At 34.6% G+C, this 18,463-nt stretch overlaps 1 protein-coding gene across 5 annotated transcripts in view; it reads right to left on the bottom strand.

The window, feature by feature from the left end:
* The window catches only part of LOC149567376 (adenine phosphoribosyltransferase 3-like), a 54,212-nt gene that overhangs the window by 6,518 nt on the left and 29,231 nt on the right, over window positions 1-18,463 (bottom strand). For all 5 annotated transcript variants that reach the window (XM_089820556.1, XM_089820555.1, XM_089820558.1 and 2 more), the window contains exons 4-5: window positions 12,821-12,970; window positions 10,878-10,936 (exon numbers count right to left, since the gene is read on the bottom strand). In XM_089820556.1, the coding sequence (XP_089676682.1) occupies window positions 10,878-10,936; window positions 12,821-12,970 (209 nt within the window). The remainder of the gene's footprint in view (window positions 1-10,877; window positions 10,937-12,820; window positions 12,971-18,463) is intronic.

Raw genomic sequence — 18,463 nt, 5'->3', positions numbered from 1 at the left:
GACACTCCCATTCCCTACCAACCCCCCCAAAAAAGAAATATTTTCCTTGTCTAATCTTGTGGCAAATTGTAGAAGTTTCTTAGGGTTGAATGGGCCTTTTGCAAACTTTTTAAGAGCTCAGAAAGGGCACTCAAATGGGTTAGTGGTTGTTGCCTCTTCTACATGAACATCCACATCAATTGGAAACCCCCCTACAATTGCCCTAGTACTCATTTATTTTCTTTGTGATATTTGAATTTATTGCATTGCAACATCCATGCTATGACCATTACTACTTCCCACTATCTAATTGTTGCTCACAATTATGCAATGTAATATAGTATTACAAGTTAAAGAGAAAAGGTATTTCATGCAAAAAGCTCACCGTATGTGTTGAAAAACAAATGTGAAATGGTAAAAATGGCCACAGAGTTGAAAAAACAAATGGAAAATGAAAAGCATACCTAGAATAAAGAAGATTAGATAGCAAAACCTCCTCTTGAAACTCAAACAAAAACTTTCTTCCCAAGTTGCTTCTGCTCTTTATTTTTCTTCTTTGATAAGTATGGTTAAAATAAACAAGTCTTTACCTTTTTGGTTTCCTAATTTTTAATAACTTTTTTCTACCCACATAGGGCTCAAGCGATCAAGTTAAAACTAAAACAAAAATGTTGTTTTTTAATGTTTGGTGACTGAGTTTTTTGGTTGGATCATTAGTGATGACAATCCATTCCGAGGATGGTGGAGGATGGTTAGGTCGTCCCCGAGTCCCCTTTTGGGCGTAAAAGTGTAGTTTCAAGGATAGTCCCTTTACACTAGGGAAATGGTTTTTGGGACAAGAAGAATTCTTCTACTCATACCATCCTTGGGATGGGCGAAGGTGGAAAAGCATAGGGGTCACCTCCCCGTGAAGCATAGATCCTAGGAGATTGCATGTTACACTTATCGGTCCTAACATCCAAGGTTGAAGATCTCCTAGAAATTAAGCCAATGATACTTTTGTGACCTTGAGAACCATAACTGATGTGATGAAAACTTGAGAGAAGCTTTGGACAATAAGAAAGAGTCACAGGAGTTATCATTCTTTATTAAAGTGGAGTTTTTATGTAGTCATTGTTCATGGAAAAATCGTAGTAATTGATGGGGTATCTTAACAGTTGATTACAAACCTCTCCAACTTTCCATATTATTTAATCATCCAACAAAGAATGCAATTATAAGATGACTTAGCTTTTTGTGCAGCTATATTGAATGCTCTCACAAGACTCACAACCTGCCATGAAGAAATCATTTGACATGATACTTGCCTTTGTGAACAGTTTTCTTTGAAATACTTTGATAGTTTTGTTTTGTTGCATTGCAATTAAACTTTGAAACATGTTGATTTTGCATGACCTTTTCATTGGGTTTTGGTCATTTGTACCCAACGCTTTTTATACAACAAACCACTTTATCAGTACCTGAAACATTAGAACAATCACAAATTCTAGAAAATACAAAGCAAAAATACGAAGCTAATGGAGCCTGTCAAAACACACATAGAAAGTTTGGAAATCAATTAATTGGATCGGTGACAACTCATAGAGCATGTGAGTTGAGCAAAATGGTCAAGTCTACCTCAAAACTGACATTAAAGAAATATCCAAAACATCTTTAGTATTTTACCAAAAAATCTAATCACAAATCGACATGTCCACATTAAATACTCATGCAAACATTGTGATACAAAACTCAATATTATATATTACAAGATGTATCCACAACCAGTTAGAGCCCACTTAGATCCTAATAAAATCAGAACCTCAAGATCTAGAAACACTATACAATCGAGATGACTGATCTCAACATCAATTTTTGAAACATATTAAACTAGAAATTTCCTATTAAGAGGAGGCGCGCATGTTTACAAAACATAGCATAGATGTGTGTCACGCGTCTTATCATCATTTTAATATCTAGGAGGCTCATCCCTTGGTTTCAATCAAAGAGATATTGAGTCAACAAAATCATTTTTTTGCAAACGTAAGTGATTGATTTTCAGGATTTGATGATTTTCTTGATCACAAAAAATATCACAATAGCACAGTGAAAGGTGAATTACAAAATAGATTCCATGATCATTCAACTATTGCTTGTGGGCAAGCAATTTTGGGGAAGGGTGGACTCTCATGCATTGCCTACATTAAGAGCTTCATACACTAGATCACACCTTAGAGAGGGCCAAACTATATTAGTTTGATTTATGATCTGATATAAATAAAGGATAATTACCCAAAAAAAGAGGGCAAGATCATATTACATAAAAAACAACAATTTAATGCAAGGTAGTGTTATGTATTAATATCTATAGCAAAAACCATTATTGGTGATTATAATAGTGATTAACAAGGATATCAGAAAGGAATAAATTGTTAGTTTGGAATAAATAAGGATAATATTATGAATGTAGCAAACATGAGAGGTTGTGAAGGATTGTGTCCATTTATGGAAAGGCAGTTGTTCCCAAAGGACACCTTATTTCATATTATGATTAACATATATATATGAATCAGATGGGGGAAGAGAAAGGGCAATGAAAAGGCATCATCGAAGAGGACAATCAACACTCCCATCTAATTCAAATTAAAAACTCAGAAGCTAATTTATTACATACAGTGTAATGTCTCCATTTTAGCTCACCATGGTTTGTCGTTTGGTTTAGCCTATAACTGGCCCTCATACACTAAGTCAGTTGGTTAGAGGGTCCTAGTTCACTGAATAGGAGACCAATTCCATTTCAGAGGTCAAGAGCATTCAAGATTGCTCTTTGTTTGGTTCACTTTGGCACTCTTGCTATTTATAGTGTCTATTTGAAGAAAGTTAGGATTTATTGTTGGGCTCCTAAACAAGTTATGTTGCAATGTTGAACTTTGACAACTCTGGCTCGACTATTTATTTAGAACAGTAAGGCATATATGCTCAGTTACTATTTTTCACAGGGCACTTGAATATTATATGCAATGGTTCCCCTGATCACCAGTGGACTAAGTGATTTGAATTAATGGCACAAGATCATGGTTATCAAATTATTAATAAGATGAACTTAATTAATAATTGATTATTAAGTAATAAAGTGAATGGGGCCAAGTGACTTAATTAATGGCATTAAATGACTTGTTTTAAAAAGGTTCTCTTTTGATGATATATGTTAATGTCAACACCATATGATAGAAAAGCAAATATTTTAAGGAGGAAAAGAGAAATGAAAATCGTTCCAAGTGGGGAATCTATATATCTATGTTACCTCTGATTTTCGGGACAAGGGAATGGAGAGGGGGGGCAAGGGCCGAGGCAGGGCGGGGAAACGGGTTCGGAAGACTGATTTTTTCCTAGGAGAAGGAGATGGCGAGATAAGACAATGGGAACAGCTTTTTAAAAGTAGGGAAATTTAAACTATTCACATAAAAACATGAATAAAGCATATGCTTATATAAATTGTAGGACTTTAACATATAATGTTTGTGTTAAATAATTTTAACTTATAGAGTTCACACAAGAGTGGAAATGAAACAAATTATCAAAGCTGAAACAATAATTTTATGGGAAAGCCAAGGGACAGGTTTGTGGAAGTTTTCAAGTTTCAAAGAAATCCCAAAAACGGGGATGGGTCAAATTTTGTCGGAATCCTGTCCCCGTGTAACAAAACTATATACAAGCCTCCTCAAGCAATCAATTCATTATGCTATGACTGATTTTGTCTTATTTATTGGGATTTGGAAATTGTGTATGAGACATAGTTGGCATAAAATACTCGGTGAAACTCACCAAGTTTTTATACTCTACAACTTTTAATGACTTCAACTCACTGAGAAGACTGACTGTGTTTTTGAGAAAATGACATTAAGTACTCAACAAGTAGTTCTCAAAAAGCTCGGCAAATCGAATAGAAATTCTCAGCTGCCACTTTGCAATAACCACATATAGCAAAAAAACAGCAAAGTGAGGTTTATTTTTATGTTCTTTGTGTTTTTATAAGGCTGCAGGGAGAAAATAGGCTTCTAAGCCTTTGGTAACTGATCTGAATCGACTAAAGCACATTGGAGTGGATTTCAAGCAATTATTGAAGAAAATCAGATTCCCAAGTAGGTTTTCTGATTTTATTTCTATGTTTTTTTAACATTCTATTAATTTTTTATTGCATATAGATGAATACAAAATCATTCCTAAGTTTGGTACCTGATTTGAATTGACTATAGCACATTGGAGTGGATTTCAAACAATTATTGAAGAAAATAAGATTCCCAAGTAGGTTTTCTGATTTTATTTCTATGTTTTTTTAACACTCTATTCATTTTTTATTGCATATAGATGAATACAAAATCATTCCTAAATAGTTGGGAATGATTTTGAGTCATTGGAACAAGATTTGACACAATTCTTCACAATATATGTTGAATCTTTCATCTTTTTTAAGAATTTCTAGTTTTAAAAAAAAAAGTCAAACCTTAGTAGATTTTTTAGTTTTTGTTAACTTTGAATGATGTCTAAAAATATTGAAAATCGGATAGTTTTCTTGATTGTTTAACTAAAATATTAATTTTTTCTTTTCACTTTCTATGTATAGAGGGCAACAATTAACCATTAATTCAACATGACAGATTTAGGGTAATGATTAGCCACTAGAACCATACCCATCTAGATTTATAGGCACCTATCCTAAAGATGCTAGAGATAAGACATGGAGGTATGCCAATTAAGCACCAAGGCATGGGATGGTGATTTGCATAAAATGTGAAAAACTAATTCATGGATGCATAGAATACCACATTGGGCATTGAAAGCATGATACTAGGAAATGTGATAAAATCATAGGAGATAAAAGATATGCTAGTAGCATACTTAAAGCTGGGAAAGAGAAAATGCAAAGTGAGAGGGCAAAATTAACTATGGGAGCATCAATAGCTAAATCTCAAGGTGGTTAAATTGACATGGAAGAAGAAGTCGCACTTAAGAGTATAGTGGGCTCTTGTCATGGCCCGCATATCCCCAAAAAGTGCAGTCCCTCTTTATTGCTTATGCTTCCTCTAGTAGAGTGTTTCTACTACATCCTCATCAGGGACACATCCTATAGGGAGTTTATTTGTGCCCAAGAACCATGGTTATAGGGAGACCCATATCCCCCCTAAAAGAAACATCTCAAAGATGGCAACACGTCTTGGAGACTTCTCCAAAAAAGGTTGGAGACTTCATGACAAAGTCTCTTGGAGTGTCCCTATCTCCTAATCCAAAAAGTGAAGTCTCCCCGAAGTCCCCTGATAAAAAATAAATGTGAAATAAAATATTAAACCATTTATGTATTTTAGCCCTGATTTTAATGTTTTTAATGCAAAAATTAAGACCAATGACAATTTAAATGATTATTTGAAGAGCGTGATAGTTGAAGACCTCAAGATGGATGATCACAACCTTGTGGAGTAGATGATAGTACCATTAGCATACTAGTACTAAATAGACTCTAGTTTTTGTTTATATACTAAGTTTGTTCATTTTTGTTTGCATATTGGCAATTTAGCATCCAACTATACTTTTTTGAATTTAAAACTTGAATATGTAATGATAATCTCAGCGATTATCAATTGGATATGATAATGATGAATTGCAATATTTGGAAAACAAGTATGACTTTGAGATACAGTCGTGATTATGTGAGTTTTGATATATTTGACTCTATTTGAATGTGACATTTCTATTATTATTTACTTTACTCTTTTAGTTTTACAGTATTTGTATTTTGTATTTAGTATTAGATTGTTTAAACTATTTTAAAAAAATTGCCGTCTCGAAGTACCCTTGTCTCCTATTTTTGAAAACTTGGCATACTAGTACCAGTACCAATACCGAAGACCTTCAAGTCTCCCCATCTCCCAATGACCTTGCCAAGAACACACCTCGAGCACAACCAGTATTAGAGGCCATTGGATGGAACAGGGAGACACATGAAAAAACAAACATTGCACGTGTTGATTTTTGGTACTAAAACATCTCATTGAATGTGGCAAAGAGTCCTTATTGGCTAAATTTGGTGACCCAATGACAAATTCAGGTAAAAAGGTACGAGACGCCTTCTCACAAGGATTTGTGTGAGAGTTCAATAAATAGTCCATTTCATTTCTTCTTCTTTTTAAATCTTATTTATTAAATCAAAATTGTGTACTAATACCTAATTTCACTTTTTCCTTGTGAGATGATCACAAATGAAATTGATAGGGCAAAAGAGGTGATAAATGACCAAAAAAATGAATAGAGAAAATTTGGTTGCTCCATTGTTTCTGATGGATGGATAAATGACAAAACCACACCTTTATTATTTTTTTGGTTACTAGCAAGGAGAATGATGTATTTTAAAATCAATTAACACTTCCAATAAGTTGAAAAATGCATAAACATTGGCATTAATGTTAGAGAGCATCGTCATGAAGTTGGGAATAGAGAATGTGGTGCAAATCATGACAGATGATGTAACAACATATGTGGCAGCAAGTAGAATTCTCCAAGAAAGGTGCAAAACTCTTTTTTGGATACATTGTACCACATCTCCTTGAACTTTTTTTGGAGGACATAGGAAAACTTGATTGGGTGACTCCAATTGTGGAAGATGCAAGATGGATCACAAAATATATCTATAGTCATTGTTGGATTTTACATTTGATGAGAGAGAACACTCATGGGAGAGATTTAGTTAGATCCAGTGTAACAAGGTTTGCAATGATTCTTGATGTTGGAAAGCATTATTTGTTCATTGGCTTCTTTGAAACAAATGTTTGGAAGTCCAACATGTCTAGACTAACCTTATTCAAAGAAGGTTTAAAGGAGAGGCTATTACATACAATTTTCAACAAACACTTTACACAAAGGGCTATAGAAATTGTGAAGGTAACTTCAAAGCTTGGATTTTTAATTATTCTTGATTCAAGTCTATCATTCTTAATTTGTACTTACTAACTTCATTAATTTGTATTTTTCAATTATGAGTGTTTAAGCCCCAAGTTAGTCTTGTGCTTGGGGGATGGGGATCAAACCTTGATGGGGTATCTTTAAGAGGTCATGAATAGGACCAAGGAGTAAAAAAAAATTACTACAAGAGGGATAGACTCAAATTTTGTCCCACTTGGGAAATTAATAATTGAAGATGGAACAATCATCTCCACCGACCCATTCATGCAGTAGGGTACTTCCTGAACACTTGTTTTAGGTTCAATGATTCTTATTCAGATCTTAACAAAGAGGTCATGGAAGGCCTCACTACATACATTTAGAGGACAACAACTAAGGTTGAGGAGAGAGACCTCATTGTAGCCAAACTCCAAAATTATGGGGAAGCAAAGGGTAATTTATACTCGTGAGAGTTGGCAAAGAAAGGAGGAGCTACTCAAACCCTAGGTATAACATCTACCATTTAGATTTTGAGGTCTAATGAAATTGACAAATTATATTTTCTCTTTTCTCTTTGCTTTCTAACTTTTCAATATTTTCTTTTACATATGCAGAAAAATTGGGGTGGAAATACCCCACATTTCAAAAACTTTTCCATTAGAAACTTATGCTAACCTCGTAGTTCATCCAATTGTGAGCGCAATTGGAACTTGTTTAAGGCCACCCACAGGAAGAAGAGGAACAAGTTAGCCCAAAACACCTTAACAACTTTGTAATTGTGCAATATAATCTTCGATTGTGCACAAGGTAGAGGAAACACTAGTTGGTCCAATTGAGTTGGATGATATAGATCCTTACAATGATTGGACATCATAGGAGTATCTACATTGTTTACAAAGGACAAAAGTTATGATTTGCAGAGGTAGGTTATAGAGGAGGGGGTGGATTTAGATTCACACTCAATGACATTGAAGAGAATGAGGAGAAAATGAGGAGCCATTGCTAGTGCCAACAACATCTACATTCAGGGTGCTAATCGATCGAGAAATACTCATGTCGAGCAAGGAACCACAACCACAATAGGCTCCTAGTACTAGACCTATATAGACCTTTTACCTCTCCATTAGTTAAGCAAGGAGGTGCATCCACAACGAATTCCTAATACTAAGCCATGCTGTGTTTACTTATTTTTTTACAAAAACCATTTGCTATTTTAATTTTGCTTTAGACTATTAAGCTACTAGCTATCAACATTGCAGATGAGGATACTATTTTGTACCCAATTTGCATTTAAATCAATCAAATATATCTAGACCCAGTTTGATTCTTTTTGTGTAATCATTTACTCACTCATTGAATGCATTTCGTAATTGAAATTTGCAAAAAATAAATGTATTTCTAATCAATTTTAAGTAATAAGTTATTGAGTTCAAGCATAACTTATAAAACATATTTTTCCTACTAGTGTTGGGAACTTGGGAACATTAACTCAATCATATTATAATTATATAATTAATTTCACTGATGGAGATCCACTAGAAAATATATAGGGCGCCTTGAGCTTATTGCTCTCGATCAAGCCTAGGAGCACAAAATGACACCCCCCATTTAGTCTCCTGGCCCAACTCAAGGTTACCACTACTCAAATGGAACTTAGGTGCAACTTGCATCCCTTTATGCATTCTATCATAAAGTTCATCTAGGATTCCATTAAGACTTTCCCCCAATAATGTATCCTCATTATGAAGCACCATGGAAGACCATACAAGGTGCATTGAGCCTATCCATCAAGCTTAGAAGCACAAAAATGACACCTATTATTTGACTTCCCAACCCCACTCGAGGTTACAACTACACGAATGGACCTATATTCTATTTGCACTATTTGTAACCTTTGATCTAGTATGGGTCTAGTATTAGGAGATCATTGTGTATGCAGCTCCTCACTTAACTAATGGAGAGGTAAAAGGTCTAATAAGGGACTAGTATTAGGAGTCTATTGTAGTTGTGCCTCTTTGCTCAACATAATTAATTGTGGGTCGACCATGATCCTGAATGTAGATGTTGTTGGCACTAGTAATGACTCCTCATCATCCTCAATCTCCTCAATGTCATTGAGTCCTAATCTAAATCCACCCCCCCTCCTCCATTACCTACCTTTCCAAATCATAGCTCTTGTCCTTTGTAAACAATGAAGTTTCTCCTATGATGTCCAATCACTGTAAGGATCTATACCATCCAACTTAATTAGACCAACCAATGTTTCCTCTACCTTGTGTACAACCGAGGATTCTATTGCACAAAAACAAGGTTAGTGAGAAATTGTTGAGCTTATTTGTTCCTCTTCTTCATGTGGATAGCCTTAAACAAGCTCCAATTGTATCCTCGAGCTCAAAGAAAGAACAAAAAAAAAATGGATCAAAACTTTTTAGCATCTTGGGCCTTTGCTAATAGGTGAAAACTTCATCTATGGTTTCAATGATTTCCTAACATTATTGCAAGGTCTCATCCCAAATCTATCTTAGTCCGCAATTAGTAAATCATGTCACTAACTCTATTTTTTTTCTTGTTTTAACTGAACTTGAAATTTTACAGCAAAAACTAGAGCATTGGAAATGGGTACATTACATTTAGCTTAAAGGTGGTCATTTGTCTTCTCTTTCCTACACAATATAGAAAGCATCCACAATACAACTTACTCAAACATGCTTTGAAACCGTATTGCATGAATATTTCATCTATGGTTTCAAGGATTACCTAACATTATTGCATGGTCTCACCCTAGATCTATCTTAATCCACAATCAGTAAACAATATCACTAACTCTATTCCATTTTTTGTTTTATTTGGAATTGTAATTTTAGAGAAAAAACTAGGACATTGGAAAAGTGGGTGTTACATTTAAATTAGATAAAGCTAAGTGTCTTCTCTTTCCTACACAACATAGAAAGCATCCACAATACAACTTACTCAAACATGCTTTGAAAGCTAAAAATTTAAGTGTTACTATATATCCCATCTACTTTCCAAATAGGTTGATGACTTTGTTTCCATTTCCTCTCAAGGCTCTTTGCTTGCCACCACTTGTTCAATTGAATATCATAGATTTTGTTGGTCACAAGTGACGTAGGCCTTACATACAAACCCCATTAACTCAAAAATAATTGATAAACCAAAATAGAAAATCTGCTTACAAATAAATTAATACGTAAATTTATAAATAAAACATAAAGCACCAATAAATAAAACAGAGTAAGACTATCTTCAAGCAAGTGAAGATAGTGCCATACCTAAAGGATAAAACATTGTTTGCGAACACTCAAAAATATAGAGTACTTTCAAAGAGTGGAATAAGGTCAAAAATTAAACATGGAGTGAACAATATACTATTTGTGTGTAAAGCTGCAAATCAAACTATATTACATAAATGTACCCAAGTTCTAAACCTACTTAGTAGTTTTTATCAAGAATTCGATATATTACAATAGAATTTATTTGTAACAACAGAAAGCATTTAGCTAATTTTTGTTTCATTGTTTGCTACTTTTAGGGATGTGATGAACTAATTAACTTCAGATTCTTTACAGGATTTTAAGATAAAAATAAAATCAAAAAAAGTTAACATAATACTCAAAATGTATTCCTTGAAAATGCTAGATATATAAGACTGAAATTACAAAATGTAAAAACATTTGGAACTTTCTTTGGTCATATGTACAAAACTGCAATGATATCAACATAATATTTCACCAAGCAAATTCTAGAATAGATTAATGAGGTGCCAGCTGTTGCATTTCAATGCTAAAGTGGTGCACTTGTAAAAAGGGTGACTCAAGTTCAATTACCCACATTGGAACAAAGCAACCCACAACTTGGCAGACATGCGTGTACCATAACATTTGCATCACTCATTATGAATTGTAATGTTTCTAGTTATCCTTAAAAAAAATGAATTGTGTGAACCAACAGAAGTTTGGCAAACCAACCTTCAACTCGGGTAATCCAATGACACAGGCACATTCAACCACCTCAGCACCAGCACGCTCTGCAATTACACGGAATAAAAAATGATCAATGCATACAACAAGATTCAAACTCTCATACAAATGAGTTATTAGGATACAAGCACACGGAGAACAGCATTCAAAAGCTTATTAACATTTACATGCCATTAATTCAGAACCCCAGACTCCATAACAGATTTATAGTTTCGGGATAGACTATGAAAGCCTCTCCCAGACAACTTAGAGTACATTTTCAAACATATAGATAAAGAGCAGGTTCTGGTTAAAATTCTAAACAACGTGGAAAAAAGATTCAACATAAATGTGACATCAATACATTGAATATTAATTTACAAACAGGAAAATGGAATTTCTGCAATATTAACACTAACCATGAATCATACCATCAACAAATTTCGAATTCACATAAAGGAGTTGTTGATTGCAACTTCATCAGATAAATAACTGACCTAAAAAGTTCAAACCCGACACATACAAACTGATCTTAAACGAATAGAGAATTAAAAAACAGATTTCTATACTAGCAACCTCATCAAGTATAAAGAAATGACTAGATTCCAGTTACAACAGAAGGTGAAACAAAATCATAATTTGAAAAATCACTAGACATGTAGAATGCAACAATAATAGTTGTGGTTCTGTATCATTCGCAATCCAGGGCCTTCTCTCAGCTTTGTTTCATGGTGTACATCCTTCTGTTAAGCTGAAACTGCCAGTTTTCACCATTCCAAGCAATTCTTTACCCTCACATGTTAGAAGCAGTTCTATCCAACCTTGGGTACCTCCTAGCATTGTTCAGCCCTACCCCTTAAGCTCTGGACCCTCTCAAATAATCATTCCCAGACTCTGCATTGGTAATCCCCTTGTGCTTAATAACATTGTTGTTTGCTCCTCCAAGGCATCTAGGAACACAAACACTTGAAGATTCTGGTTCCTCAAGTGGATAGTCAGCTTGGTTTATTATCGTTGCAAAGTCTTCCCTCTCCTTTGTATTGTACTTGCTTTGGGGATTTGCCCTTTTTCAAACAGCCAACATTTGTGTTCATTTGATCTAAGGCTTCCCTCTTTCCCCGAGTGCTTTTCTGTTGTACCCGTTGTATGTTCCAGTCTGGTTGATCTGTTCTTGTCAATTGTGGACATTAATATATTTTCATTTCTTTCTTTCTAAAACAGTACAACCTCTACTTGCATTTTTCTTCTTTTCCTATTTTATTGATCAGGAATCAACTCCCAGGAAGTTAAAACATTATCAGGCTAAAAAAACCATAAGTAGCTAAATTGCATTTCCATATTTTATAGAATGTATAATTTCCAGGTTGATCTAGGGAAAGTAGGGTAAACTAAATTAATTCCTGAAAGACATGAAATTGACTTATAAGTGATTTTTTTCATCTAACAAAGATCATTTCTTGAAGCCCCAGGTACTCGTTTCTTATTATCAATAATATTTGTCATTCATAGGTTGCTTTAACTTATTTCCAATATGTTTGCTCATAAGAAGACTGTATTGGTCACATATTAATGCTCATATGAGCTATTTGTAATCAATATGCAATTCAAAAAAATATTGTTTCCTAATCTTCACTGATGGAAATAAGTGAGAAATCTGAATTTATCCTAAGATAGGGACGCCAGTGACGTATATCATGACTGTCTATGGTTAGACATAAATCAATCATGCAAATAAAAATATTGGGTTGCAATGTAGACTTAATCTACTCTATACAAAGTCAAACACACTCTCGTATACTCAAAAACTGTCTCCTTTTATTGGCATTGGAGTGGAATAACTGCAACTGCAAAGAAAGTATATAATACAGGAGTAAAAGCAAATGCTGATGTTTGTTATACAAGATACAGTCGCATGTATGCAACCTATCAAGTTCCACAAAGCAAGTTCTCACCTAACAACCTCATGGCTGCACACAAGGTTCCTCCAGTGGCGATCAGATCATCAACAACAAGGGCACGTTCACCAGGCTGTACTGCTCCTATATGCATCTCAAGTCGATCAGTCCCATACTCTAAAACATATTCCTCAGCCAAGACCTCACCTGAAAATCACACGTGAATATTGAGAGGATGGAAATTAGACCACAACAGACGTTTATAAGCAACTGGTAACTTGATAGAATAGAAATTAGACAACAGCATATCCCAGAGCAACTGTACATACAATTTCTTGCAACATTTAAATCTTCTCAAATTTAATGAACATTACTTTTGACAAATCATATGATTATTTGAATATGAGATTGCAGAGATCTTTACTGCTCTTTTCTAGATGATCATATGCAATTTTAATTATTCTATTTGATCACCAGAAATAAAGGTAAACTGATACAAAATGTGTTGCCCAAAACTAAACCCAAAGGGTGTTGGCATGACACAGTGTTAATTTCAGAAGAAGTGACACACGACCATGTTTACAACACCTACCAACAACTGAAGCATCCAACACAAACCAACTAGATCACTGACACATGAATAGAATGGCCAATCCAATAAAATGGGACCCATGATGGAATGCAGTGTAAACTGTGACATATTTTAGATGAGCACAAGGCATAGTATTGGGAAATATTTGACCACACTGACATAATTACACGGCAAAGTATTTGCCACACATTTGACGTGGATCTTGAAGAAGAGTGAGCTCCAAATTATGGCCCCACCCTATAATGGGTGTCACAAAGATTAAAAAGTTGATAAATAACAAACTTGGCTCTAATTCCACATGAAGCCCACGTTCAATTACTGGAAAATGCTTATAGCAGCTTGCTGTAACTCTCTGGTTGATCTCATAAACAACAAATGGGTCGATAGCCACAAATCTTGCAAACCAAGGATGATGTAGTATCCGCCTATTAAGGACATCAAACCACCGGTCGTGAGCTAAGTAGCACTTTTGTCAGGTGAGAAACAACTTGGTTGGCTAACACAATGGACGGTGCAATTGAAAGACCATGTACCTTGGCTGCATAGTCACACATAGGCAAAAGCAAAAACAGGTAACCACCAAGCCTGCTATGAAGAGGCTTGAGCTAAAGAAAATTTGTAAATCTGTCCTAATTACAGGACAATCTAGGAATCTCGATCTGAAAAAATGCTACATGCTCTCCACATGTACATAAGCACCCACATACAAGCATCTAGGCACAATCCTTTTCCACAATCTGAACTTGATTGATATCAACCTCTGATATTATAATGTCTTCATTGTATATTCAGCAATATGGATTGATCTTTTGCGATATATGATAGACACTACAATCTCAATATATATATCCTCTGCAATTATATAAGCAATCTTTTATGTGATATATGTATATATATATATATATATATATATATATATATATATATATATGCAATGTGCTTAGTATATTAATTTTATTCTGTGTTTCTTTGATATAATATATACTGTGATATATCATCCAATTGTCTGAATGTGTTTGTCACTACTTTGGGTGGTTGTAAAAGACATATCAAATGGCATCTTTATGCTTGGGTAATGCAAGACTGGATCCCTTGAAAATTGCACCTCAGTTGTCTATCTGACTTAGCAACAGCATTTTAGAATCGGTAAAGTCCATGTGAATTACAAAGAGTTGCACATGCAGATCACAAAGCCCCAAGAGATCACAATCACCGAAAATATAGTGATCACAACAACTCATATGAAGATCAAGAATTTATTCCTCTAAACCAATTTCCATCACTTTCCACCAGCTATGAAATATTTCTGAAACCTCACAGGCCTGGTAGAGAACTTGCTCTGATACCATGTTAAGGTATTATCGCTGCAAATATTATAGCACTGCCTGACATTTCTGTGTGTTCCAAAGGTTGTGATCTCTTGTATTTATATTGTGGATGAGACAAGGAAAGTCATTTCCCTTCATGGGACATGTCTATTCATTAACACATACTGTTTCATTATTTATGATTAGTAATTTTTCGACAATTGTTAATTTTATAAATATATAAATATACATATACATACATACATACATATACACACACACACACACACATGTATACATATATACACACACACATTAATCTCTAATGATTACTAATCAGAATGGTTAACTAGTAATCATTACAATGTATCTCATCGTTAATCAATCCAACTGAAGCTACAACAGGAAATTCATGACATTTTAATTACTAAAAGAGACAATTTAAAAGATTAAAAGGCAAAAAGTTCTTTATGATTGTCTCTCACTGGACTTGATAGTGATTGTAAACTCTATAAATTGAAATAAGTGGGAATTATACATTGTGGAGGGGATAATAACCAATGCGCATTGTTTGACAAATGCTTATATGGAGCCATTCACTGACTTGATGCATATGGACCTTTATTGGAGTAACTATATCAAGAATGTTGATGTGCAAAAAGTATTTAGTATCCTTGAGTATTACCTTTATCTACTCACTATAGTGTATCTCTTATTTGTATTTCTATACGTACCAAAAGAGCTATTTTCCTTGATCTTTTCCTTTGTCTCCGGGTATGTTCTTCTAGGAAAAGAAGATTGGTATATGAGGCATGCTACCAAATATTGTGTAGGACTCAATCTTATGACAATAGCTCCAAAGATGTTTTGATCTAGGATTCATTAGTCATTTGATGATCATGCTAGATGAAGTGAGGCTCTTGAAGTGAATATCTTTGATGATTGAGATTATGAATATCCTTCAATAACAAGAGGGAGCCTGACATTTCATTAGAGGACACCATGGACAGAGAGGGAGCAGATAGAGGATATGTTTCAGTTGACTTTTGAGTATACTGATCATATTTAATCAGATAAGGTAGACCATGTCATGTCAAGATGGATTATTGAGATAGATTACCCTTTGATGCTTCGTTAGCCTTTTCCATTATGTCTTGTGGGCTAAGCACATCTTTCCAAGAGTCAGTATAAGTTTTGACATAGGCATCTTCACTTTCAAACAAATCAGAGTCAAGATAGCAGGGATTTATGATACTTACAATTTATAGTAAGTCAGTTGGGGTTTGTATTTCCAGGTTTGCACTATTGAACTTTGAGCATCTTGTCGAGAGCTTTCCAACAAGCTATTATACATGGCTTTCAAAGTTCAACAGGATATTTTTTTAATGTTTAAAGATTAAGTTGTTTAAACAAAGTGACTTTAAAATTAAAAAGAGGAATTGACAAGTCACTTTATATTATAAAGTTATATTATTCTCTAAGTGGATAAAAGACGAGAATTAAAAACGAAGAGACAGGGAAGGAATATGAAGAATCATCCTATTGTGCTAAAAAAGGGCAGTGGGAGCTCATTTTCAGCATGTTTGGATATTGATTTCGTTTGAGATTTCTTTTGGAGAAACTAAGGAAGCTTCAGCTTCTATTCAAGATCCAAGGTTGCAAACCCCAAGGTTCTTCTCCGGTGGATTAGACGTAGTCTTGATTCATCATTTGTGGTGGATTTACATGAGAATTCACATATGATATTATAGGTGCATTTAATAGTTTCTTTCCAATCTGACCGTTTGCACTGTGTTTAAGATTGGATTGGATATTATCATGTTAATGTGTTGCTGGTTTATAATGCAATAACAAATTTTGGAGTATTTTAAATGAGTATTTTCTGGTTATGTACTGGTTATTATTGCATAGATTCTTTATAGATGCTTCTAAAATTTATTTGAGGAGATATTGGTAGTATATCCATTCGGAATATTACAGTGGTGTCAGGGCCTCGAACCTGCCAACCTGTGAAGTTTCAAAATAAATACAGAGGCTGCAAGTTTCGTTGAATTTCATCAAACACACACATTTGAAAGGAAGATAAATTATCTACTTCTGGGCTATCTCAGAATAAAGGGTTTTCAGTTGTTTTATAACAGAGTATAACTCAGAAATTTTATAGGTTTTGTTATTTCTGAACCTTATGAGTACCAGAGAGGCATTAATATATTGACAAATAATTTTTTTGTCTGAATATCATACCATGAAGACTGAAAACTAAGCTGACTTGATAACCACAAGGCAGCATAAGGTATACATGTACATTTCCTTGCTAAGGGAAAATTTAATATGGTGAGTGCTAATAATGTTTGATATTCGCAAACATATTCTAACATGCCACACACAGTATTCCTATTGAACATATTGGCAGAATTTTGAAGTGAAGTTTATGTTTCTCATGGTCGTCCAAATGATAGCTTAAGCAGCATATGCTAAATCCAGCATGGGCTCTAGATTACTTCCATTGCTTCGTGTGATGGGAGTTTAAGAGCTATCGACTCTGCTTGCATGCACCTGGTGAGTTCCTATAGCAATAGAACGAAGAGCTTCTAGCACCTTGAAAACAAATAGGATACAAGCAGACTTTCTTCCAAAACTCTGATTTGGGCTGACCACCTATAAGGAAAATGAAGAACAAGCAGATGATGGCATAATCCACATCTCTTGAACAATGGACTTTTATGCCCATCAGTGTTATAACCTGTCAATAAGAATGCAGCTGTGTTCCGTAAATGTTTGCTATGTATGTTTCTCCAGGGGGAAAGAACTCGGAAAATTTCGGAGTGATTACGAAGAGAGCCATTACAGGGAGTGACTCTTCACTTCAGCACCATCGTGACTGTTTGAAATGTCACCTTGGAATGTTGAAACTATAATCTTGGACATAAGCAGTGCCAATTGAATATTACAAGAGCCAGTGTGAGACATGAAAAATAAAATAGGCAATTATTGGATGAAGTCGAATATCATTGGCACTACATTCGGCACCAAACCCAAACTTCTGTTGATCAAAGGGAGAGCAAGTAACTCACATTACTATAACACATTAATCCCTGTGCTTCACATCTGTAATTGAGCAGTTGGGTATCTGCAATGTTAGAGGCCTTGTTGTTGGAAATAATTCTTCAATTGTATGTTGTCATTGATGTTACACAAATGTCAGTATTAACTGAGTGATCCAGCAATAAAGAACTTGCGGTATTAACCGAGCACATTTAGTGTTAATCGAGTAGTCAGCAGTAAAGGGTATTCAGTGTTAATTGAGCAGTCGGGCAATGAAGGATATCCAACTTCCAGTATTAATGGAGTGGTCGGGCATCAAAGGACCTCCAGTGTTAATCGAGTGATCAATCTCAGTATTGACTAAGTGTCAACAAATTACACTTGTCTATTAATTAACTAATTGAAGCCGACTATTTGGATGTTGAATGGTTATTTGAAATGGTATTCAAGTCGACTTGACAAAGTTTATGATATTTAAGAAAGGTCAAGTAGTGAGGATAGGATGTAAAAGTGAATAATGTGGAATAAGATGGAGATGTGATCAAAGGGAAAGGAAGAGCAAAAAAGTGTGGAAGATAAGTTGCAAAGAATATTCTGACTAGTAAAGATCTAGAGATCAAGCCAAGACAGAGATTTGAATCTGCAAAAGAAGTTGCTTTATAAATCAGGTCAAATTATTGTTACCTTCTAAACATTGTAGCAGCAAAGAAATCTCTTAACAGATTTGACTTATCAGTCAAATCGTAAATCCTCTAG

The sequence above is a fragment of the Cupressus sempervirens genome, chromosome 3 (genome assembly GCF_028749045.1).
Source record: "Cupressus sempervirens isolate cs-2001-9-10 chromosome 3, ASM2874904v1, whole genome shotgun sequence".
NCBI classification, from domain to species: Eukaryota; Viridiplantae; Streptophyta; class Pinopsida; order Cupressales; family Cupressaceae; genus Cupressus; species Cupressus sempervirens.
The sequence above is the reverse complement of the archived record's forward strand: the minus strand, read 5'-3'. Positions and strand labels throughout refer to the sequence as shown.